This window comes from Pyrgilauda ruficollis, unplaced genomic scaffold (assembly GCF_017590135.1).
Source record: "Pyrgilauda ruficollis isolate IOZ18807 unplaced genomic scaffold, ASM1759013v1 scaffold10, whole genome shotgun sequence".
NCBI classification, from domain to species: Eukaryota; Metazoa; Chordata; class Aves; order Passeriformes; family Passeridae; genus Pyrgilauda; species Pyrgilauda ruficollis.
This window is the reverse complement of record NW_024508101.1, coordinates 615,589-639,413: the sequence shown is the minus strand read 5'-3', so window position 1 is coordinate 639,413 and position 23,825 is coordinate 615,589. Positions and strand designations below refer to the sequence as shown.

Genomic DNA, 23,825 nt, shown 5'->3' with positions numbered 1-23,825 from the left:
GCAGGAATGTTTGCTGAAGCAGTAAAGACCTCACCAGCCCATGTTTAAAAAAAAAAAAACAAAATACAAAAGGCAATAGATTGTCATTCAGTTCTCAACATCCATTGAAATAAAAAGAGAAACATGGCTTTGGACAGTTTCTTCTGCTAAAAACATTCCGTGGCTGTCTGCTGTGATAAACTGCCCCTGCACATTCCTGTCTGATTTGGAAATCCATTTCCCTGAGCTCCGTGTCGGCCATGCCTGGGGTGGGAGGAGGTGGAACAGAGGGACAGAGGGACTGCAGGACAGAGGGACAGAGGGACTGCAGGGCAGAGGGACAGAGGGACAGAGGGACTGTGGGACAGAGGGACTGCGGGAGAGAGGGACAGAGGGACTGTGGGACAGAGGGACAGAGGGACAGAGGGACAGAGGGACAGAGGGACTGAGGGACTGCGGGACAGAGGGACTGAGGGACTGAGGGACAGAGGGACTGCGGGACAGAGGGACTGAGCAGCGCCATCCCTGCTCACACCCCTGTCTGGCACTGCTGCTTTGGGGCAGGAACGTTTACCAATTCCATCCTTTTTTGCCCTCTTTTTCACACCCCAGGGACTGTGCTGTCGAGCACAGAATCCCAGAATGGTTTGATTATTGAAAAGGATGACCTTTACTCAGTGCCATCCTCCCTGGCGTGGGCAGGGACACCTTCCACTATCCCAGCTTATTCCAAGCCCTGTCCAGCCTGGCCTTGGGCACTGCCAGGGATCCAGGGGCAGCCCCAGCTGCTCTGGGCACCTGTGCCAGGGCTGCCCACCCTGCCAGGGAACAATTCCTCTGCAGTGTCCCATCTCCCTGTGGCCACGTTTAGGCCATTTTCCCTGTCCCTGTCCCTGTCCCTGTCCCCGTCCCCGTCCCTCTCGTCCCGGTCCCGCTTTCCCCGCCGCGGGCACGCCCCCCCCGCGCGCTCCCCCGCGCGCCATTGGCCAGGAAAGTTTCGAGGCGGTGTCGGATTGGCTGAGAGCGGCGCGCGGCCGCCGCGCGCGCCAATGAAAGGCGGCGCTCGGGCAGCGCGAGCGGTGGCGGCGGCGGCGCGAGCGGAGCGGAGGTGAGTGAGGGGAGACAGCGTGAGGGACGGCCCCGGGAACCATCCCGATCCCCGCGCCGGGACGGCCCCGGGACAGCGGGAACGATCTCCGTGCCGGGAGAGCGAGAATGATCCCGATCCGTGTCCCGGGACAGCCCGGGCACAGCGGAGGATCCCGATCCCTGTTCCGGGACAGTCCGGGCACAGCGGAGGATCCCGATCTGTGTCCCGGAACAGCCCGGGGGACACCGGCAATGATCCCGATCCCTGTCCCGGGACAGCCCGGGCACGGCGGAGCGATCCCGATCCGTGTCCCGGGACAGCCCGGGCACGGCGGAGCGATCCCCGTGCCCGGCGGTGCCCCGGACAGAGCGGGTGTGCCCGGGCAGCGCACGGCTCCGGGGGCCGGGGCTCTTTTCCCGGTGTCCCTCATCTCCAGGGGTGAGGCCGGGCAGAGTGCGGGCTCAGACCCCGTGGCTCCCGGTCTGCCCTCCTCCCTGCCCTTCCAGGGACACCTGAGCCGTGCCCGCCGCCCCCAGAGCCGCTCTGTGCCCGCTTGGTGCTTATTTCAGGGCAAAAATCAGCCCAGCGAAGCTTCTGCTGGCAAAGCCGCTGTTTGCTGCCTCAATGAACTCGAGTGCGGCACTGCTGTGCTGAGCTGCTCTCGGAAGGAGGGAGGGAGTCGCTTGTCCCCTTCCAGACCCTCTGGAGAGTGTTTGCTCCAAGAAATGCCGGCCCTTCCCGCAGTGTCCTGCTGCCATGGCACTGGGCTCTAGGAAGGCATTCTGGCTGCCCGATCAAAGCGTGTGGAATGGCAGCAGCTGGGAATGGCACGGGAATGGCACCCGTGACCTTCCTCTGTGCACCTTTGTCCCCGCGTGGTTCGGGGATGAGTTCAGCAGCCCGTGTCGGCCTGGTGTGATCCCATCTCCCGGGGGCACTCAGACCCTGCCCTGCCGGGGTTGCTTCCCCCTGCCACGGAGCTCCTTGGCAGTGCTGGCCCCGGGGATGGGCAGGGCAGCCTGGCTGCTGCCGACGTGTAGCACCTTCTGTCCCGCTGGGTTTGAGCTGAGCCACTGCTGGATGCCAGGGAAAGCTCTACCCGGTTTTACTGGGAACTGGCTGTTCTGCGAGGGTATCTGGGCACAGGCTGGTGTTGGCAGCAGGAGCTGCTGTCTGGGTGACCCACAGATGCTGGGCTGTGCTCCTCAGCGTGCCCCTGCCCTGCTCTCCTCAGACACACGGTGCTTTGAGGGGGGACTGAGGCACTCAGGATTCTTCCTTCCCTGTGTGCTGACCCCGTTGGCTGCCCACCCTGGGGACAATCAGTGATGGCTGACAGGAGCAGGACCCCTGGTGTGGCACCACAGGGTGGCCCTGTCCCGGCAGGAGTGGTCAGGGTTTGGTGGGACCTCCTGGTGTGCCATCCCCAGAGACTCAGAGCAATGTCCTCTCCCAGCAGGTCCTGCTGCTGGCACCTCAGGAGTGTCCTTGGGGTCCTGGCTGCAGTGGGGAGGGCACCTTGGGGGGGCAGCTGGAGCCCTCAGGAAGCTCTTGCCAGGCACTGTGTGGGGATGGATCCACAGGAGTGAAAACAGAGCCTTTTTCTGGAGGCTGTGTGCTGGTGCGGGGCTGTGGTCAGGCTGGCCCTGGCGCAGCAGCTCAGTCCCTCCTTGTCTGGGGAAGGGGGCTCTGAGCCGGGTCAGAAGGGGGCTCTGAGCTCTGCCAGCAGCCCCAGGCTGGGGGTGCCTCGGGGGGAGCGCAGGAGCAGGGCTGGATTTGGACAGCAGGGAGGGCTGAGAGAATCCCTGCTGTGGGATGAGCCCTGGAGAAGCTGTTTCTGCACTGGAGCCATCTCCCAGGAGCTCCTCCAGCATCACCTGCAGGGGACGCAGCAGGGAGGGCTCACAGTGCACCCCAAAAAGGCTTGTGAATGCAGAAAGCATCAGAGACTTCCCAAAATGTGTGGCTGGACGCTCAGCTCCCATTGTGGGAAGGGACAAGGACAGGATGTCACCTTTAGTGTCACTTAAATCAGAGGCAGTAGCACAGACTGCAGTGAGGGTGCAGTTCTGCTGGGACCCTCCCAGGGCTGCCGTGGGCAGGGGCATGCCCAGGCTCTGCACAGCTCTGCTGCCCAGCTGCCTGTCTCCTGTCACCTGAACACTGCAGGATGAAAAAAGACATGCCAGCTAGTTTGTACTTCAAAAGGGACACGAAATGACATAATGAAAACAAGGACAAAGAATAACACAGACGCTGTATCAGTGTCTGAATAATCGACATCCCAACATAAATGGGTGTCTCTGCAGTAGACGGCTGTTTAATTTCCTGAATCCTAAGACGGGCACTTTTTCTGGGCATGGTGTGGAATACTGTCAAATTTTAATTTAGCTTGGCAGTGTCACACAGCCAGTCTGAGCAAGTCGGGGAAGGCGAGTCTGGAACTCATTAGAGCTTGTTGCGAGGCCCCGAAAATTTGATTTTCAATCACTGTTGGGTTTAATTATTGTTGATGTCTTGCCTAGAGTATTCTGGGATTCTTTCTGAGGAAATTAAAGCAGCATGAGTGGGACAGCATTCTGTTTGGCACAGGGCTTGTTTAGATTAAATTCTGAGTGGAGAGTTAAAGCTCAGAGCAGGGAGAAGGCGATGGCTGGCACGGCGCGAGCGCTGGAGCGGGCCCAGCTGGCCAGGCAGGCTCTGGGCTTGTGTACTGTTCTCACCAAACCCTGTCCCTTCTTGTCAGAGCAAAATAACCCACGAAGCTAAAAGCACTCCTCAAAGCCAAGGTAAAGTTTACTCAGTTAATACAAATTTGGGTTCTTTAACTTTTTCTTCCTTCGGTTCTTCAGCATGGGACTTGCAAACATCCAAAGCATCCTGCAGGACAGCAGGGAAGTGCTGCTGTTGCAGGGGTAAATGGGCTCCAGGGAATGGTCTGGGGGTGCCTCAGGGAGAGGCAGGAGCTCCCTCTTCATCAGCAAATACTGGATGCTTGAAGAGCCCTCTGCAGGGAGTGCTGGTTGGGACTGGCAGCTTGCATTGGTAAAATCCAAAACCTGGGAGCTTTTCAAAGCTTTTCATCCCAGTTGGAAACTCAGCTTTGTCACTCATGGTTTCATATCCTGGGCGCCTTGGTCAGGGTGTGCAGGGTGCCTGGGCTGAGCCCCAAGCTGTTCCCACAGCCTGGCTCTGTGGGAAGGATGCTCAGCTCACAGATAGGGGTTCTGCCCAGAGACTTCTGTGGGACACATCTGAGAAGCCTCTGTCGTGTCCCAGAGCTCTGTGAGCAGTCTGGGTGGGTGAGGATGAGGATGCTGAGTGAGGGGCCATGGAGGCTGTGCCCAAGTCCCCTGAAGGTGCTGCTGTGTTGTGTAAACCCTGTCAGGGCTGCAGAAACCAGCTTCATCTCAGCTCCAAGGAGCTGCAGCGCGGCACTTTGAACAGTTCCACCCCGGGAGCGGTTTGGCCTTGCCGAGTTCTCATGCCCATCATTTCTGGTCTGCAGAAGCTCAGTTTCATTACAGAGCTGGCACCATCTCTGCAGAGCACCCCTGGAGCACGAGCAGCTTGGTCCCAGGGCTGGGGACGGGTCACACATGGCTGGTGGCCGGGGGGGTGGCTGTGACTGCCCTGAAGGCTGCTTTGTCCTCAGGGGACTGAGCCCTGCTCACAGAGCAGTGTCCTGTGCTGGAGCCCAGGGGAGGAAGCAGATGTGGGTCTTAATGGAGAAACCTGCTCTGGGCAACTATTTATAGACATGGGATCATAAAGCAGCACAGGGGTTAAAGACCTTATTTTGGGACTTGGACTCAGAGCCAAACGGAGTCCAATGAAATGCAATTTACAAACTACAAAATCCCTCTGGCCCTGCAGAGAGGCAGTGTCTGGAGTATTTGTTTAGGCTGGGGTTTTTCTCCTTTTTTTAAAGGAGGAAATACTGTGTTTCAGCCATCCAGGAAAGGCAGTACTCAGATGTCCCATCTTGGAGCTACTGTTCCATTTAGAGATGGGGCTCAGAGAAAGGGGAATATTTCCAGGCAGCTAGTTGCAGTTTTTGGAGAGCTGGAGTTCCCTAATGCTGGTACCAGCCTGATTACCATCTCACCTACTCCCAGCACTCACTCCATGGCTTGGTTACACAGATGGGCACAGGAAGGTAAATTCTCTCCACAGCATCCTGATGGTTGCCTGTGTCTTGCCAGTATTTGGGGTGGCACAGTCCCTCAGCTTCTGCCTTGGCTTCAGGGCATCACCAGCCACAAGATTCACTTGGACTTGTTCGTGTGCTCCTTCTGAAGACCTGCACATGTGTTGCTCAAGACCACCTCACTTTATTTTCCATCATGTGCTGAGATTGTGAAGCTCAGGGCTGCTGCAGAGAGGCTGCAGTGCAGGAAGGGTGAGGGACAGGGATGGGGGCCCAGGCATGGCCCTGCCCTCATCCACCTTCAGCCTTCTCCTGTTTCCTCCACTAAAGATCCTTCTCCTACTGCTGAGAAGATATTTAGTCCTAAATCAGTTGTTACATGGAGATTTGATGGAAGCAGCTCCCTGACGTGGGAGATGGGAAGGACCCGGCTGGTTCTGGGCAGGTAACTGGAGATCACCCTGAGACCCTTACCTGAGTGCTCTGGAACTCAGCACATCTGCTGTCTCATTAACTTTGGGGGGTTCTTCCCATTCCAGACACTTCCTCACATCTTGGTTTGGGTTTACAATTAAGTCCAAGTATCTGAAGCACTGTCTGGCTTTGTGAAAAAATCTGATTTTCCAGCATTTGCCCTTCTCTTATCATTAATTCACACATTGTTAGTGAAGAAAGGAATGCTGCCAGCTATGTGCTCTTGGAAGACGGAGCTATTTGCAGAGGCCCTGGTTGTTGGAGCTCTGTCATCCTGTGGGCTGGGATCTGGCAGCTCCATTGAAATAGTTTCCTCCAGTATCAGTGCATTTACCTGCTCTTTATGTTGTTAAAATAAAAGGCAGCAAACTTCTTACTCTGCAAAGTTTAATACAATAAGTGCTTCCAGTACTCCAGATGATATCAACCCATTCATTGATGCCTGAAATAAATCCAATAGAGAGAGTTTGGGATGAAAGACAGCCTTTTGTAAGGGAATTTTTTCCTGTGAGTGTGGTAATTGGGATAACGCTTGCTTGCAATCTGGCAGGGAAACAAATTGCTTGCAGGTCATGATTACAATGGATGTGTTCTATGAAAATGAGAAGAAAATAAATCAAAACATCCCTTTGCTGTTCTCAGAACAGTAGTGAATGTGTTTATTGGTTAATGCGCTTCTGAGGGCAGCTGCTTGCCTTGCTCAGACTTATGCCCCTTGCAGTTGCTGTCAAGGAGTCTCTCCTGAAATCCAGAACAGCCCCAAGTGTCACCTGAGCTGCCTCCCAGGAGGTTCAGGGATGTTTTGGGCTGCTCTGTGCCAGGACTGGGAGTCGGTTCCTGAGCTGGACCTCAGCACTCGTTAGGTGCAGTCAAGGAGGATGCTGAACTTTAAGGTCCCTTGCAACCCAAACCCTTCTGTTTGCTGGTCATCAGCACAAAAGGAAGAATTTAGCCAAATGGCCAACATGTGAACTGCAGCATGCAGCATTCCCCTTGGATGTAAACCCTTGCACCCTCCAGTTACTGGAAATCCATCAGAAGTTTGAGCTAGCCCCAAGTCCTTAAGGAAGTTTGAGCTAGCCCCAGGTCCTTAAGGAAGTCTGAGCTAGCCCACTGTTATTATGCAAGCTTAGCTCTATTATAGTCAAATATTGACAACAAATGATCTATCCATCCCTATCCCACAGCAATTGTGCTGAGCAGACTGGTCCCACCCATGTGAATATTGTGTGGCTTTTCCCCATTCCTTTGTTCACGGGTCTAGTTCAGAGTTAGCTGTAAATCTTCAAAACTCATTGCAGCTGGAGGAAGCCCCCAAAGGGTTCTGGAGTTCCTCAGCCTCCCTGGAGCTCTGTCCTGCCACGGCCGGGATTGAGGGTAGGGTGGCTGATGCTGCAGGGAAGGGTTTGGATGGAGCCTGTTGTGGCCACTGGGGAGAGGTGAAACAAGGACCTCAGCTCTGAAGGGCTGTTGTGAACTTGGAGTAACTTTTTGGAAACCAGCTTTTCCTCTTCCCTCCCTAAAAAGGAGGGGAAAACATACTTGAGGTAGTTACGTGTCTCCAGCACCGTTTTCAGTCTCCAAATAGGGTGTTGTGCAATAAATGCTTTTGGGATCCAGAAGCCTCTGTGGAAGCAGGAGAGCCCCCTTTACCAGTTCCTCCTGGGCCTGTGGCTGTGGCACTGTGTCCCCAGAGCCCTTTTGGGGGCTGGAGAGCAGGCAGCAATGCCAGGAGGGATGACTGCCACGGGACACCCTTCACCCTGCCCGTGGATCTGCCCCTGACACTCGTGCTCTGCTGGCACCGAGCACAGCACTCAGAGAGAGCTGAGTCCTGCCTGTCCCCTGCTGCCCGGGGGGACGGGTGTGCTGGGGGTGTGCTGGGTCCTCCATGGTCCTGGGTTAACCACCATGCTGGCCAAGCTTACTGAAACTCTGAACGTGATTTCAGGCCCCAGTTCTACAGGATCTGCTGCCCCTGAGGACAGTCCCTGGCAGCAAACCCAGCTGCCAAACTGGTTTCAGTAGAGCCTTTGGCAAAGGGTCCTTGGCCAAGGTGTGCTGGGCTGGCCAGAAGGTGACAGGACAAAGACCCCTGTGGAGTCTCAGCTGAGCAGCAAACAGAGCAGGCTGTGGAGCTGGAGCCTGACCTGCTCAGAGCTCCTGGCCAGGACTCCATCTCACCAGACCTGCCAGGGAAGCTCAGTGCTCCTTCCCAGAGAAGCTCTGAACCGAGCTGGAGCCGTGTTTGGGTTCTTTCCTTGTCACCTGTCACTCCAGGCTCTCCATTTTCCAGCTGCTCAGCGAGCGATGGCCCTGCCTTTGGCCGGTGTAACAGCAGCCCATGGCATTACTGGTGTGCTCCTGACACTGCTCAGCAACGTTTTTGTGGGTAGAACAGCCTCGATTTCCTATCATTTCACTACCCAAGAATTTCCTCTGCCCTGACTTGCTTTCTGTCTTCTAGCAGCAAGAATGCTGTGAGGCACAGAGAGCCAAAACAGAAATCTTGCAAGGAGCGTCTATCTGGTCCTGGTGAGCAGGATTTGCTTTTCTCCAACCAGTTTGTTGACGCAGGCCTGGTTTTGGGGTTTTGGCACTTTTTTAAAGCATTACAAATGTCTCCAAACCCTTTATCTTAAGGTGATGCCAAAGTTCTCCTGCACTTCTCGGATGGGCTTGGGCATAGGTGGAGGCTGGGATAGTCAGAGCATTTGTTTCACATTATCTCACCGGGTTTGGGGTTTTTGCAGTGTCTTGCATAATTTTTGCAAAGAAATCTCCTTTTATGCCGATGTGAGGAGCTGTAGCAGAGCGTGAGGAGAAGCTCTGTGCCTGGGCAGGACGTGCAGTGACCGGGCACTGGCTCCTCTTCCTGCACAGGGATGGGAGTGACAGTGGCTCAACTCTGCTTCTGGAGGAGTGAGGAGTAACACTGTCCTCCAGACAGAGCCTGCCAGGCCTTTCAGAGCCTCGAGGAGGTGCTGGCCCGAGGGTCTGAGCGTGCTGGGCACCCTCTGGGGCTGAGCTCCTGCCCTGGCACTGCCCTGGGCTCCCAGTGCCAGCTGGTGTGGGGAGCTTCCTGTGCTCCTCGTGCTGCTGACCACACTTCTCCCTGTGCCTTTCCCCTTGAGTGAATGAGCCTTTTCCAAACGAGTTTATTTAATCCAGATGTTTGTGTTTTAGATAAACCACCACTTGCAGTCCCTTGCTGACACTCAGCTCCCGTTTGACTCACTAAGATCTGAGCCAGCTAAACCCCAGCAGTTCGTGGTACCTGGCACATGGCTCCAGAACTGGCAGGGCTGTGAGTGGCCTGGTGGAATCCTCAGTGTCTTTATCTGTCCTGGACAGCTGGCACATGGCTAAAGAATCAAAAACATCCTCTGTTTGTGCATTAGAGGCAGAGGGGACTATCTGGGCGTGTTAAGGCAAATTTTGAGATGTATTTTGATGAACTCTGGGGGTGAGAGGTCTTTTCATTGGCTTCAAAATATTGGACAAACTGCAGGTGAAAATTGAGATGAAAATTCCAGGTGAAAGGTGAGGCAGAAATAAAACAGCAGTCCTGGGGCAAAGGGAGCTGAAACAGACCACTTCCTACAGCCTGGGCTGGGTTTCTCCAGGATGAGCAGCCTTGTGTGGAGACTTACTAGTTCTGGGCAAGAAAAAATGGCATGTAAAGGCCTGTCATCTACCTTAAAACTGGCAGACAAACATCTGGTCATTTCTAGAACATCTGTTTATAAAAACTTTGTATTTATTAGCAACATTGTATTTTCCAAGCAAGTGAAATATCTTTCCTGAGTGCCATCAAATAACCTTTTCCTCCTGAAAGCTGCAGCATGAGTTTGAACATGAGAGGAGAGCTCAGGGTGCCCCAGGCCCTGCAGGCTTTGGGAGCCTGCTGCTGGAGGTGGGACAGGTGGATGTGGGAGGCAGCAGGAGGAAGCAGGGCTGCAGCATCATCCCTGGTTTGCCTCTGAGCAGAGATGCAGAGCCTGACCTGGCACAGCCTGGGTCAGCCCAAGGGCCCCATGGGTCCCTGCTGGGCAGCAGCATCTGCTCCTTCTGCCTCAGCTCCTTCACCGCTCTTGGTCCCTCCCTTTGAAAATAGGTTTTGGCAAGGACAGCCTCTTGCAAGGTGCCAAAGGGTGCTTTAAATAGGGCATGATCTTGCACTGCAGGACTGTGGCAGTGCAGGGACTGGAGCCGTGGGCACGTACCAGCACTGGGCACCTGCACAGCCTCACCCTGCTCTGCCAGGCTGAGCCCTGAGCCTCTCCTGGGCCAGGCAGCTGGAGGAGGATCCTGTGGGTCCCTCCCAAGGCAATGTTCTGTGAGTCAGACCGGCTCTCAGTGTGTGTGCACAGCTGAAGAGTCAGTTCCTAGAACAAGCTCCCGCCTCGAGGGAGATTAAAGACCTTTTACAAACCCCGATCAATGGCCCCAGAAGGGCTGGGAGTTGTGAGACCTGTGCGTGCCACAAGCCCCGGTGGGAAGTGCAGTCTGTGATGGCCAGCGTGGTCAGGAACTGCCCAGCCCTGAACCTGGCCGTGCCTGCTGAGGGCTGGAGGTGTCGGGGTGTGCTGGAGGGGAGGCCGTGTGCTCTGATCTCTGGCTGCAGGGGCTCGGAGCTGCTGAGCTGGGGTGACGCTCCCGCGGCGCTGCCATTGCTCCTGCTGGGCTTGGCGCTGTCCTTGTTTCCCCTCAGCTCATTTTTCCAGGGAACAAGCATGTCTTTCAGGCAGGAGCCTGACAGCTCCTGTGTAAACATCCAGCCTGAGATAAATTCAGCGTCTGCTGGTGTCACCTTGCCCCGGTGCCTCATGGAGCACTTTGTTTTTGTCTCCCGCCGTACCCTGCTGCGTTCCTCACGCTCAAAGAGCCACGTTTGACAAATTCATGGGGCAGGCAGGAAATAGGTTTGTTTTCCAATGTTATGGGCTCCTGTGTGGGTTTTTGCTTGCCTTTGTCCTGTTGGGAGGTTGTTAGGATGTCTCTGCAGCAGCGAACACCCAAGGATGAGTGACTTTCATCTGTTTTCAGTGAGCAGCAAAAAGTGCAGCAGAACCACAGCCCCCATGTCACTCCACCACCCCCTCTCCTCCCCAGAGCATTTCCCCACTGGATTTCCTGTTCACTTTGGAAACCACCCGAAAAGTCCAGAGCCAGAGGCATAGAAACCTACCACATTCCCAAAATACACTTGGAGAAAGACCAAGGAGGTCCAAGGTGCAGTAAAGCAAGTTCAGCATCAGGTTATAGCAGTGTGCCTCCATGTGTCCTGCCTGACCTTCTGACTTGCACAGGTCCATGTGCAGTACATGAACTCTGTAAACTGGATAAAATGAGACCTGAGGTCTCTGTGGAGGAGGTGAAGGTGGCTGCCCAGTGTGTGGGCATGTTCCCTGGGTTTGATGTGCCAGCCCCTCCATCCTCCCTCACTTTGAAGGGAAAACCTTCACCCCAAGCATCCTTAGATAAACGCAGCAGGGTTGTGTGGACATGCTCAATGGAGTTGGGAGATTTGAGGTTTCAGGGGACACAAGGGATGGCTGAAGGAATCACTGTCTGAAGGGCAGTGTGCACTCTCAGTGCTGTCCCAGGGAGCCCCTGAGGACGAAGCCTTTCCATGTCAGTGTCCTGCTCTCTTGCAGATGTCGGGGAGCCAGCCGCAGGGGGGAAGAGGCGTGCCGTGTTTGCGCTGCAGAGGGCTGTGCGCGGGCTTCGAGCCACACTCCTGGAGGTAACTAACGCTGGGCCTGCCCTGCATCCTGAAATGTGCCTGGGGACACAACATCTCCTTACTGATGCTTCACTTCCAGTTTTTCCTCTGAAAAGCACAGATTTGGGTAAATAGCCCCTGATACCAGCAGCTGGTGGGAGCACACCAGGACAGTGCCCAGCTCAGGGCAGGGGCTGCTCCCTGCCCCAGCAGGACAAAAAGGGGCTGTCAAATGGAATGCAGACATCCAGATGTTACTAATTAAAAGAGAATTCGTGCCCTCTGAGCTGCCTCACAAACACTGGGCTCCTCTGTGCTCCTGGGGAGCTCCCCAGGGTGCTGGGCCCATGGTGGTGGGGCAGGGAGGCTGTGGTCCAGCTGTGCTGCTGCAGCTGGAATGCCTTGGATGCCTTCAGCTCCACTTGTCATACCTCAGCTGTGTGAAATCCAAACTTTAAAGCACTCATTTGGTGGAAGCACAACCATTTTTTTATTGACTCCATTAAAGGCTGGTTGGACTCATTCTTACTCCAAGATCCTGCTGAAATCCTCGGGGTTGTGTCAGAGTTACTTTGCCCTTTCTGCTATTAGTGTTTGATGGCAGTGCTGGCCACCAGAGTGTCCTTAGACACTTGTCTGTGTGATTTATACCTATTATCATTCAAATTACAGTCAATTAAACATCAGTTCCTTCCAGCAGTCCCTTTTTTAATGGCATGTAAAGATTCATAATAGGCAAGGTCTGTTGGAATCTGGTGAGGAGACTAATCTCCAAGCTCATGATGCTTGAAGGGGTTTCCAGAGTTCAGCAGCTCCCCGTGGGTGGGAGGCAGCAGATTTTGCAGTGCCAGGACTCAGGGAATGGCTCCCACTGCCAGAGGGCAGGGATGGATGGGATACTGGGCAGGAATTGTTCCCTGGAGGGTGGGCAGGCCCTGGCACAGGTGCCCAGAGCAGCTGTGGCTGCCCCTGGATCCCTGGCAGTGCCCAAGGCCAGGCTGGACACTGGGGCTGGAGCAGCCTGGGGCAGTGGGAGGTGTCCCTGCCATGGCAGGGGGGGCACTGGGTGGGATTTGAGGTCCTCTCAACCCAACCCATTCCATCCTGAGCCTTTTTCCCGTGCCATAAGGCCAGGCTGTGTGTGCCCCTCGCGAGAGGCTGGCACCCCACGGCCCAGCTCACACCCTGGGTGCTCTCTTGGGCACAGGAAGATCTGCAAGTCGTGCAAGTGCAGCCAGGAGGAGCACGGCCTGAGCTCGGAGCTGGACGATGACTGCAAGATCGGGCGCCTGCTCGCGGGCTCCAAGTACGCCACGCTCACGGCGCGGCTCAAGGGCGGCGACGGCGCCCGCATCTACAAGAGGAACCGCATGATCGTCACCAACCCCAACATCTCGGGCAAGGACCCCACCTTCGACACCATCACCTACGAGTGGGCTCCCCCCGGGCTCACCCAGAAGCTGGTAAGGGGATCCAGGGCGGGCTGGGAACAGAGCTCTGCTCTGGAGTCAGGTTATCGGGGAGAAATGGGAAAGCGTGGTTTGCCTCAGGGAGCAGAAGGGTGCAGAGCACTCCGTGTTTTGGAAAACTGTAAATAAGCAGAGTAGGTAGGAGAGGGGGATGGAATGCCTTTGGGTTTTATAGGTTTGTTTACATTTCTAGGAGAAGTCTTAATGGATTTTACAGCTAGAAAGCTCTTTGTCTTTTGGTAAAGCCCATCTGCAGTAAAAGCATGGCTGAGGAGAGATCCCACCCCTGCTGCCCTGCAGCCCTGTGCAGCCCATGCCTGCTCCAAAGCCCCAGGCTGGATGTAGGAATGACTCCTCCAGGCCTTCTGGGGGTGTCTGGGCTGGGCAAGTAGAGGAGCAGGAAGGGGTTTGGCTTCTGGGGAGCACATGGTGCTGGTGGGCAGCTGGGTGTTTGTGCCTCAGGGCTGGCTCCTCCTCTCCTGCTCTCAGAGAGCATCCTGTGCTGCTGGAGGAGTCCTTGCTTGGAGAGTGGGCTCAGAGGCCCCATTGCCGGGGTCCCTCACAGTCCCTTTGGTGATGAACAGCAGCCCATCCCTGTTCCAGCAGCCTTGAGGAGCTTCCTGCCCCCAGGAGCAGGAGTGGGAGGGCTCCTCGTGCCGGGGTGGGAGCCTGGCGAGAGCTGAGCTCGGGGTCTGAGAGCTCCTGCCTGCAGCTCCTGTCTGCGTGGGCAGCAGCTCTGCCACTGCTGCTGCTGGCAGAACCACTCTCATCTCGAGCTCTGGAGCTGGGAATTCCTTCCTTACAGTTTAAGCATAATCTGCTCCAAATAAAAACAGCGTTATAAAGAGAGCTCAGGGTAAAAAGGCAAGATAGGGAGCATGGTCCCCTTCTGAGGGCTGGATCCAAAACCAGCCCAGCTCCACCTCCCTCCCATGCCTGGTTTCCATCTGGACAGTTGTGTGGGAAGGGGTGGAAGTGGTTTTTGGCATGTGGGAGTGTGAGCCAGCCGAGCTCTTCTTGCGGGAAAGCATTTAGCTGGCTTTTCACTGTGCTGTGGTGTAAAACCCTTCTGTATGCCACTGTCAGGAGTGGGCAGTGAAGAGCCTCTGCTCCTCAAATGAAACAAATAGCTGCAAGCTATTGATGCCAATCAACAAAAATGCTGGTGAAAATGCAACCAGAGACCTTTTTAAAGAAGAATTTGTGATACAGGTGTGAAAGTGCAGCCACAGCCCCCAGAACCAGAGTGTTAATTTGGTTTAAAAGCCAGCTGTCCTGAGTGCCTTGGACAGGCTGGGTGGGGCTGAGCTGTGTGCTGGGGATGCTTCATCGAGCCCTTCCCTTCCCTTCCCTTCCTTCCCCCCAGCCCAGTCCCACCCTCCTGATGGGGGAGGTTCAAAAACTTTATGAAAGTTTTTGATCTCTTTATAGTGCTGGACAGGCTGGAATATGTCTTGGTTCAAGTAAACAACAAGCAGGAGCTTTGGAGACAACCTTGATAAATCCTGGCTTGCAGATCAGCCTGACAAACTTTGAGGAGAAGTGTTGGATGTCAGCCACTGTCAGGATGGTTTCAAAGGGACTTGGGCCAAAAAGCTGTTAGTGCACAACTGCCTCGCTCCAGGGGTTTCCTCCTGAAGGCAGGCTGGAAACTTGGGATGGCTTTTAACCTTGTTTTGCTGAAGTGGACGGTCAATAATAGGAGGAAGTTCAGAGCACGTTCTTGTTAAGCTGTGCCTGCAGAAGTCATGAAGCAGATACTTAGGTCCTTGGAGACAGTGAAAAGAACAGATCATAAAATAGCCCCAAGATCCAGTAGTGAGCAGTGAAAACTAAAATGCTCTTCCTCCAAATTACCTGCACTCAGGCAACACAGTGAAGTGTTGGCCATAACAATAAGTGATAGCAGCAGATGTAGCAACTTTTTCTTATTCTTCATGGCAGTTTTTGGTGTCAGGTTGGATTTTTTTTTGTCCCCCTAATCTTTGGACACATTTTTATTGACATCTGCAATTATTACTTCAAGCATTCCCTTGGTCAGGGAGTGAAATCTCACTGCCTGTCTGGGCAGATACTGAAACCTGCCCCTGAGCAGGCTTTAAGTAAGCCTTAAAAAAAGCCTTGAGGCTTTGATTTCCTCACTCTCAGCACAGACATTTTGTTGGGAATGGAGATCCTGGAGGTGGAGCAGGGTAGGAGGCTCCAGGTGCCCGTGCTGGCCCCTTGCTCTGGTGCAAATGTTCATTGGTCTTGGCAGGTCAGTGGATGGAGGTTTCTCCCCCTGAGATCCCACCCTGCTGCTGCTCTGCTGGAGCTCGTGCTGTCCTGCTGGTCCTGCTCTCACAGCATCACTTCAGTTGTTTCCTGTCCACTTGTGGGGCAGTGCCTGTGTGAGCCTGGGAGGAGCAGTCAGGGAATCCTTGTCTCTCCTGTCATTCCTCTTAGGATTCCTCTCGTCTGTGAAAGCCATTTGTGCACCAGGTCACTGCCCAGCATCCCACAGCTCTCCAACCAAGCACCACAGGCCAGCAGCCTTCCCAGAAACTGGACATCAGCCCTGCCTTTGCACAGGGGCACAATGGAACAAGTGTTGCTGTCTGATATCCCAGTGTGCACTGATTTTAACTTGCACCCCAAGAGCGGGGAAGAAGCCCTGCTTCCATAAAATCATTATCTGCTGCTGTTCCCCATTTCCTGTCAGGAATTCCTCCTGGCAGCACTGCTCTCTGCCTCAGAGGAGCCAAGGTGCAAGGGACTTGGAAGTTTTTCCTGACATGCTGAAGAGTTCAGTGCTGTGCAAACATTTCTGTGTTGAAAAGCCCAGCCTGAACCAGCCTGTGTGCCACAAACAGTTAAATCTCTTTGCTAAGTTTTTTCAGATTGAGTTCTCAAGTGCTGACCCAGTAAGAAGCAAATCTAATGCAGCTGGATGCTGGTCTAACAGGGAATGGCAGGGAGCCAACTGGCTGCCCTGTCACTCCTCACACTACAATAGGAAAATGCCGGAGTGGGAAACTCCCTTCCCTTCCTCAGGCCAGGAGAAGTTAACTGTGCAGCCCCCGTGGCCCACAAGCACTCACCCAGCCTGAGCCTTACTCTGCTGCTGGGGTCATGGCCAGTTAAGTCAGAGCCTTCATTTGGGCAGTTTCTGGGCATTTCCTTTCTGTGTCACATCAGTGACCAAACACCTTGTGACACTGGTCAGTGTCACAGACTCAACTGCTACCTGAATTTTTCCTGTGTTATGATGATTTCATTAGTTGATAAAGGATGGTCTCTCGCTGTGAGCTGTGTGCACACAGCTCCGTGGGCTCTGGGTGCTCAGTGTGGCCTGGCACTCACTCCCTGCAGCTCTCCCTGCCCCAGCACAAGGCAATAGAGAGCTGCTCATGGGTTTTGATGTTTATGGGTTTTTAGTCCTTTCAGCAGCTCTGTTATCAAATTTCATGGAAAAGTGTCACGGGAGTGCCAGCGAGGGAGGCTGTGCTGGGATTTTTGTGCAAAGCAGGTCTGTCTGTGCTGCTTTGCTTTCCTGGGCAAAATGGGGTTTGTTTTTAAACAAACAAACAAAAAGTAATCTAACACACCATAAAAACACCCAGTCTGGCTTCTGAGGATGAAAGGATTTATAACAGCCTGGCTACCACTGGCATCTAAGCCAGTTCAGCTTTTACTTCTGCGCTGTGGGTGCAAACTCTTCGGAGGGAGAAGGGAGGGGACGGGCGCGATTCTGCTGCTGCTCCGCGCACAAGGGGAGCACGGCCCCCGTGCCTCCCTGCCGCAGCAGCTCGCGTGTCCCTGCAGGCCATGCAGTACATGGAGCTGGTCCCCAAGGAGCTGCAGCCGGTGGCGGGCACGGACGGCGCCTTGCAGCGGCGGCGGCGGCTGGCGCGGCAGCTCCCGCTGCACGACCAGGACCCGGCGCAGTGCCGCGGCCTCGCCGAGGGCGAGCAGCAGCTCATGCACGAGTTCGTCAAGAGGTACAAGGCCGAGGCCCTGGGCGTTGGGGAGGTGGCGCTGCCGGGCCAGGGCGGCGGCGGGAAGGAGGAGGAGAAGCCCCAGGAGAAGAGCATCGACCCCGGCAGAGCCCCCGAGTCACCCAACGGGGCCCTGGAGAGCACGGCCGGGCACTACGTGAGTGAGGGATGGGATGATGGGATGGGATGGGTGCAGTGGGATGGGATAATGGGGTGGGATGGGATAATGGGGTGGGATGGGATGATGGGGTGGGATGGGGTGATGGGATGGGATGGGGTGATGGGGTGGGATAATGGGATGGCATGGCATGGCATGCAGTGGGATGGGATAGGAGCGATGGGATGGCATGCAGTGGGATGGGAGCACTGGGGCTGCTCCAGGCTCAGGGAACCACTGGGAATAGATTTGGTCTCAACTCAAGGGGCAAAAAATCACAGCAGGCAGGGCGATCTGTGCCTCGTCCCCATCCTGCTCCCAGGGCATTCTCCATGGCTGCTGCAGGTCACATCACGATGCTTTGGAGCAGCACTGTGGGAGCCTGGAGGGCCCCTCTGCTCCAGTCAGCCCTGCAGAGCACAAGGGCCCATCTGGCAGGGCTGATGAGGGGTGTTCTCCTCTTCTTCATCTCCCTTTCTCTGCAGCAAGGGCCTTGCTCAGCCACCAAGGTCAGGGAAATCTCACTGTGGGAACTGGTTTGAGCTCTGAGTTCTTGGCAGCTCTGAAAGGTTGGGCATGACATGTCCCTGGATGATATAGGCAGTGTTTCAGTTGAAAGCTGAACTTGGTGATCTTGGAGGTCTTTTCCAGCCTTCACCATTCTGTGATGCAAGTCAATATTTCCAAGTAGGCTTCTTACCCAGAGAGACCACAGATGTCAGGAGGTGAAGGCTCTGTCCAGTTAGCACAGAGCTGTGGACATGGAGATAGTGTTCCCAGGGCTGTAATTGCTCTGGGAAATGGAAACTGCTGCCCTGGGTCCCTGGGCATACAAGTACACTTCCACAGAGAAATGGCTGAGATTCCTCAACACCCTTTTAGATTTATATTCCCCCAGTGCTGTCTGTAGTGGCTGCTGAACAGATGCTTATCATAAAATATGGTGAGTGGAAATACCTTGTCCTGGTCCTTGTGAGGGTGACTTGCAGCAGAGGATTTAAAGCTGAAAAAGCAAATGGTGTCCAAGTGTTTTTAAGAGCAGATTCTTTCCTGCCATTCCTGCACTGAGGTTGTACATGAAAGAGCAGTTTTCATTTTCAGTCCATATTGGGTAATGTCTCCCCTCTGCCATGGTCTGTTAACGTACTTCTGACTTTGAATCCAGTGGCACAGTAAGGATTTTCACTATTGCAACAAAACACTGCATTTTAAGATAAAAAATAGCCAAAAAAGGAAGACTTCCTTTAAACATATCAATAAGTCATCCTGGCAAAGAGGGTTTACTTAAACTGCGAGTTTGTCCTTTCAAATAAATAAATACATAACTGTGATGTTATTCTCCTTAGTTTGAAGCATCATTTCTCTCAAGGCACCAGCTGAAAAATGGAACAGCTTTCACAGCAGTGGCAGGTCCACTGGGACAGCCACGCTGTGCAGCCCAGGCCATGGCAGACCCCGGCAGGACTGGGGCCACAGACCTCATCTGCCTCCACATCCCTGCTGCAAGTCTGTCCCACGAGGAGTGTTCTCCACAGAGCACAGGATCCTGACCCCTCCACAACTGGGAACTCCTCTGGTCTTACAAGGTTTGATTCCTGCCCTGGAATCAAATCAGATCCTGAGGCAATTGATCCAAATTAATCGTTGTTCCCAAAAGCTTGAGGCCAGCAATGCAGGGAGTGCTCAGAGTGCTGGTGGTGTCTGGGAGCTCCTTCCCTGGGAGCTGGCACTGCAGAGCAGGAGCTGGGGATGAGCAGGATGGGAAAGCTTAAGAGAACAGGATACTTTTTTGGCCAACACCTCTGATAATTCAGCTAATGAAGTATTCACTCCTCTTCCTGCATGATGGAGATGTAAAGGGAGCACCAAGCTGTAATCCCACCTCAAATTTGAAGTCTCACCTTTTTGTAGTGTGTAAATAGCAGGATGTAGAGGTTATACAATGCTTGGGAAAAGCCCTGTGAATAGATTTTCCCTGTGAATAATTTCCATAGAAAGAAAGAGCAAAATAAGTTGTTTTTTCAACAGTTCTTGCTGGCAAGAAACTTGAGCTCTGGGTTGGAAACTGCTGTGTTTGTTCTTGCTTTAGATCCTGCAAGATAAGCAGGGCTGGGCTGCTGGGGCTGTGTCTTCTGGGGCTGGCAGAGCAGAGGCAGCTGCAGGGTCTGGCTATGGGGCACACCCCAGCTCTGGTGCCTCAGGGAGGTGCTGGGGGCGTAGGGAAAAGCCTGGGTTTGGTGTGCTGGGTGCCCTGTGTCCCTGCTGCCCTCGGGGGCTCTGCCAGCTGCTCCGTGCTGTGTCCCTTCAGCCAGACCAGACACGCCACAGTCGTGCTCCGTGCCGAGCTTCCCCACCACTGACGTGGGGCTGGAAACGTGTGTGAAGCCCTCCATGGTGGAAGGAGCAGCGTCAGCACACACACCCCCCTGCAGCTGCACAGAGCAGCCACCCAGGAAACATTCTGTGTGCTGCAGCCTCTGCTGCTCAGCCTGGCTTCCCTGGGAGCACGGGCAGTGCCCATCAGCCTGGCACAACACACCAGGGGCACGGGGCAGGCGCTGAGAACCCCCTGAGGCAGGCAGGAGGCGAGGGGAAAACGCCTGGGGTGCAGAAGATCAGTGAGCCAGCAGGGAGAGCCACCTGTGGGAGCAGAGGTCCCACGGCCTCTGTGTGACAGGAGGGAGCAGGGCAAGGAGCAGTGTGCCAGCACTCCCGTGTGAGCCGGGGCAAGGGGCTGGCAGTGCTGGGAATTGTCCCTTTTCTATCCCTGCCCCATCCCCAATGGCCTCCTGAAGCCCAGGCACTGTTAGTTTATTGTTCCTGAGAAATCCTGGGTCTGTGTCTTCTCTCCTCTTGAGCAGCTTGGGCCAGTGGAAGGTGTCTGTGCCCATGGCAGGGGGTCAGAACTGGGTGATCCTCAAGGTGCCTTCCAACCCAAACCACTCTATGGTTCTATTGTTATACCTGTTCAAAGCTGTTGACTTAAATTGGGGTGTTTGTAAGTTGTCATCTGATCCCAGTCCCTGACCCTGTGCCACCCGGAGGGCGACACTGCTGTGCCAGTGCTCTGATGGGGCACAGCAGTGTAACCACAGCCCTGTGACACACAGGCTGATCCCTGCAGCATCCTGCCAGCCTCTGAGTGGAGCTTGAAGGCTGCCTCTGCACTAATCACAGGATTGCTCTGCAGGCACAGATAAAGAGCAGACCTAGCTGGTCTGGTGTGTAATGTGCACGGACGCCATTAATCTTGAGATTAATCATGTCTAATTCTGGCTCTGTGGCCTGTTAGAAAGAGAAAACACTTGCTGAGATCTGTGGAGTGACAGCTGAGTTGGGCACAGACAGAAAATAACGACAAAAGACCAAAGTTCCTGATCTATTTCAAATTGACATCTTTGATGTGCAGCACTATAGGAATTCTTAGCTTCTTCTTTGAGAACCTTTGGATTTTGGGGAAGGTGTTAGTTTGGGAGGGGTCCCAAAGGCCCCTCAGGAATGAGCTCCCCAGCAGTGTTGCCCGTGCCGTGCCGCTGACGCTGCCCCTCTCGCGCAGCGCTGCGAGGCGTGCCAGCAGCCGGTGCCCGGGGACTGCCCCGTGGTGTACGCCGAGCGCGCCGGCTACTGCCGCCAGTGGCACCCGGCCTGCTTCGTGTGCTGCCGCTGCCGCGAGCCCCTCGTCGACCTCATCTACTTCTGGAAGAGCGGGGCTGCCTGGTGCGGGCGCCACTACTGCGAGAGCCTGCGGCCCCGCTGCGCCGGCTGCGACGAGGTAGGGACCGGGGATCCCCTGTGCCACGCTGGGCAGTGACCCTGGGATCCTCTGTGCCACACTGGGCAGTGACCCTGGGATCCCCTGTGCCAGGCTGGGCAGTGACCCTGGGATCCCCTGTGCCACACTGGGCAGTGACCAGAGTCCCTGTGACCCCCTGTGCCAGGGTGGGGACCAGCTGCAGCCCCTCTGATCCCCCCTGTGCTGGGTGGGAGCCACCAGTGGCCCTCTGCTCCTGCCAGTGCCAGGCTCAGTCAGGGCTTCTGAGCAGCCCGGGCTAGAGGAAGGTGTCCTTGCCCCGGGCAGGGGGTGGGACAAGGTGAGCTTTACAGGTCCTTTCCAACCCACACCATCCTGGGATAATTCTATGTGCCCATTCCTCACCCCCACGGCTGATGGGCTTGGTGGGAGGTGTGGGGTGGATCTCCCTGTTCCTGCCACGCTCCAGCTTGGTGGGGTGGTGGAAATAAGCAGTTGTCTGTCTGTCTGTCTGTCTGTCTGCCCCATAGATCATCTTCTCGGAGGACTACCAGCAGGTGGAAGGGCTGGCCTGGCACAACAAGCACTTTGCCTGCCTGGAGTGTGAGACGCTGCTGACGGGCAAACCCTTCGCCCTGGCCAACGCCAGCCTGCTGTGCACCACCTGCAGCCAGAGCAGGGCCTGAGCAGGGGCTCCCCCAGCTCCCACCAGGACTGGGGGCATTTGGAAATACAGGAGAAGGGGAAGGTTACAAAATTTAAGAGTCTGACTATTCACTTGCAAGCAACTCCATGTGCCCCTGCATCCCGCACAGCGTGAGGAAAGTGATTCCTTGGGGTCCTCTTGGATCTGCCAGGGAGCCCTTGTGCCCACGGGTGGGAGAGGCACGTGTACCTGGCCAGGAGCAGCTGGAAAGGAAAGGAGGGGCTGGGCTCTGCTGGTTCTTGTCAAGTCTGTCCAACCCTCTTATGACTAAGATCTTGCAATAGTCTTTTGGAAATAACACATCTCAACAGTAACTTCTGGCATACTAAACCTACAGTTGTGGTCAAAAACAAGGGGTGTTTGTGGTTTTTAAATCCTTACTGGAATTAGGCGAACAGGCTGCTGCCACTGTGCCAAGGCAGTGGGTTTGAGGAATTTGATCAACTTGCTGAAAGCAAATGGTACAAAATTGCAGCCACACGCAGCTGGGGCTTTGTCCTGTGCAAGAAGCAAAACCAAGGAGTGGGCACACAGGGCGAGGGGTTCACCCTGCTCAGAGGGGCAGGGCAGGCTCTGCCTGGTCAGTGGCTGACTCAGCCCCTGGAGCTGCCACCCGCAACTGGAATGTAAAGAATTTTGTGGAAAACAGCTTTATCAGCTTTTTTGGGGGCAGAGTGTGTGTGTGTGTGTGTGTGTGTGTGTGTGTTTCCCTGAGAAGCTGCAATGTCACTTGTTCCCTGCAATACTTCAGTGACCCTTCCAAGTGCCAGGGAGCTGTCCCTTGCCCTGGGCTCTGCCCTGCTCCCTGTCCCACAGCTCTGCCGTGGCCTCGCAGGCCTGGTGCTATCCCAGGGTCTGGCACCCAGTCCCTGTGGGTGTTATTTGTTCCCTACACCAAGTGATGCTTCTGCTACTCCCTGGAAACCTCGGCAGCCCAGGCTGGCAGGTGTCCGTGCCCAGTCTGCCCTGTTATCCTGAGTCTCCTCGTGGTTTGCCAGAGACCTGGAATGTTTTCTCGCCGAGGTGAGTGTCCAGGGAGCTCCCAGCTGCTGGGGCTCCTTCTGCTCAGCAGCCTCTGGTTTCTGCTCAAGGCCTGCCCGGTTTGGTGGGTGTTGGAATAAGTCACCTGTGTTGGGATAACTCGGAGGTGGGCGCTGGGGGGGCTGGACCTGCTCAGGGCTGAGCAGGTGAGCTGTGGGCCTGCACAGCTGGGGTGGCACAGAGCCACTCCTGGTGCCCGCTGTGCCACCAGCAGCCCTGCCACAGCCCCTGTGGGGGACACTGGGGACACTGGGGTCCTGCAGGAGCCGGGGAGGGAGCAGAGCCGGGGCTGAGGGGCACAGGGGGGTGAGCTCTCTGCCAGCCCCCCTGGTGCCACTTCTGCTGCGTTTGGGGATCCACATGGGCACAGGAGCACTTCAGCAGAACCCTGGTTTTGTGGTAAACCTCCCCTGCCCCCTGGCTGGGGAGCTCTGGGGGAAAAGGGGATGCCCTCCACCCCAGGCAGGGCTGAGAGCAGCCGAGCCCCAGCGCGGGGCAGTGGAGAAGAGGTGGTGCTTGGGCAATGTCAGAGCAGAGCACGGGACAGCAGGGCTCTGGGGGCTGTGAGGGCAGGGCTGCCCCCTCCCCGGCACCCTCTCCGACAGGAGAGGGGCCAAGTTCACTTTATGCACAAGGAAAGACTCCAGGGAGACCTTGTAGATGCCGTGCAGGCCTAAAGGGGCTCCAAGAGAGCTGCACAGGGACTGTGGACCAGGGGTGCAGGCAGCCCAGGGCAGCATGTTCTCAGCTGTGATTTTGTGATCTGTAAATTGTGATTTGTGCGAGTCCCTGCTCCAGCACACACTTACTGCGACTGCTGGCATCTGCTCAAGCCTTGCAGGTATTTCTGCAGCTCGTAAAATAATGTCTGCTAAAGAAATTTACTGCAATTAAACAGCTTAACAAAATCCTGTGCTCTCCAGTGTCGGGAGCAAAAGCGTGAAATTAATGCATCAAACAGCTCGAAACATATGGGAGACTTTAGTGTTGATACTGGAACTGAAATTCAGAGTAGGCATGAGCTGATCCTCCCCCAGCAAGGACAGCACTTTAACTTGTGGGGCTGCAAAGGACAGAGCCCTTCATGTCCTGGAATGGCCAGGGCAGCGAGCACAGGGAATCTGTGCCTCCTGTGTGAGCATCCAGCTCCAATTTCAACTCGAGCATTCTGTGTAGTTCTCAATACGACTGACAGTACATTTAAATGTTCCTAAAGCTTTAAATAAAGTACTTTTGGATACAAAAATCCTTCACCTGCTCCCCCACTGCCAACCCAGCCAGGAGCAGGGGTGGGAGAGAGGGA

The 23,825-nt window shown here is 55.2% G+C and overlaps 1 protein-coding gene across 1 annotated transcript; it reads left to right on the top strand.

Moving 5' to 3' along the window:
• The first annotated feature begins 1,042 nt into the window (after positions 1-1,042).
• Positions 1,043-23,770, top strand: LMCD1 (LIM and cysteine rich domains 1). The gene is made up of 6 exons (XM_041463615.1): positions 1,043-1,087; positions 11,354-11,442; positions 12,629-12,884; positions 16,695-17,024; positions 20,581-20,796; positions 21,306-23,770. Exons 2-6 carry the CDS (start codon positions 11,354-11,356, stop codon positions 21,459-21,461), a joined length of 1,047 nt encoding a protein of 348 aa, XP_041319549.1. The 5' UTR covers positions 1,043-1,087; the 3' UTR covers positions 21,462-23,770.
• Positions 23,771-23,825: the final 55 nt, after the last annotated feature.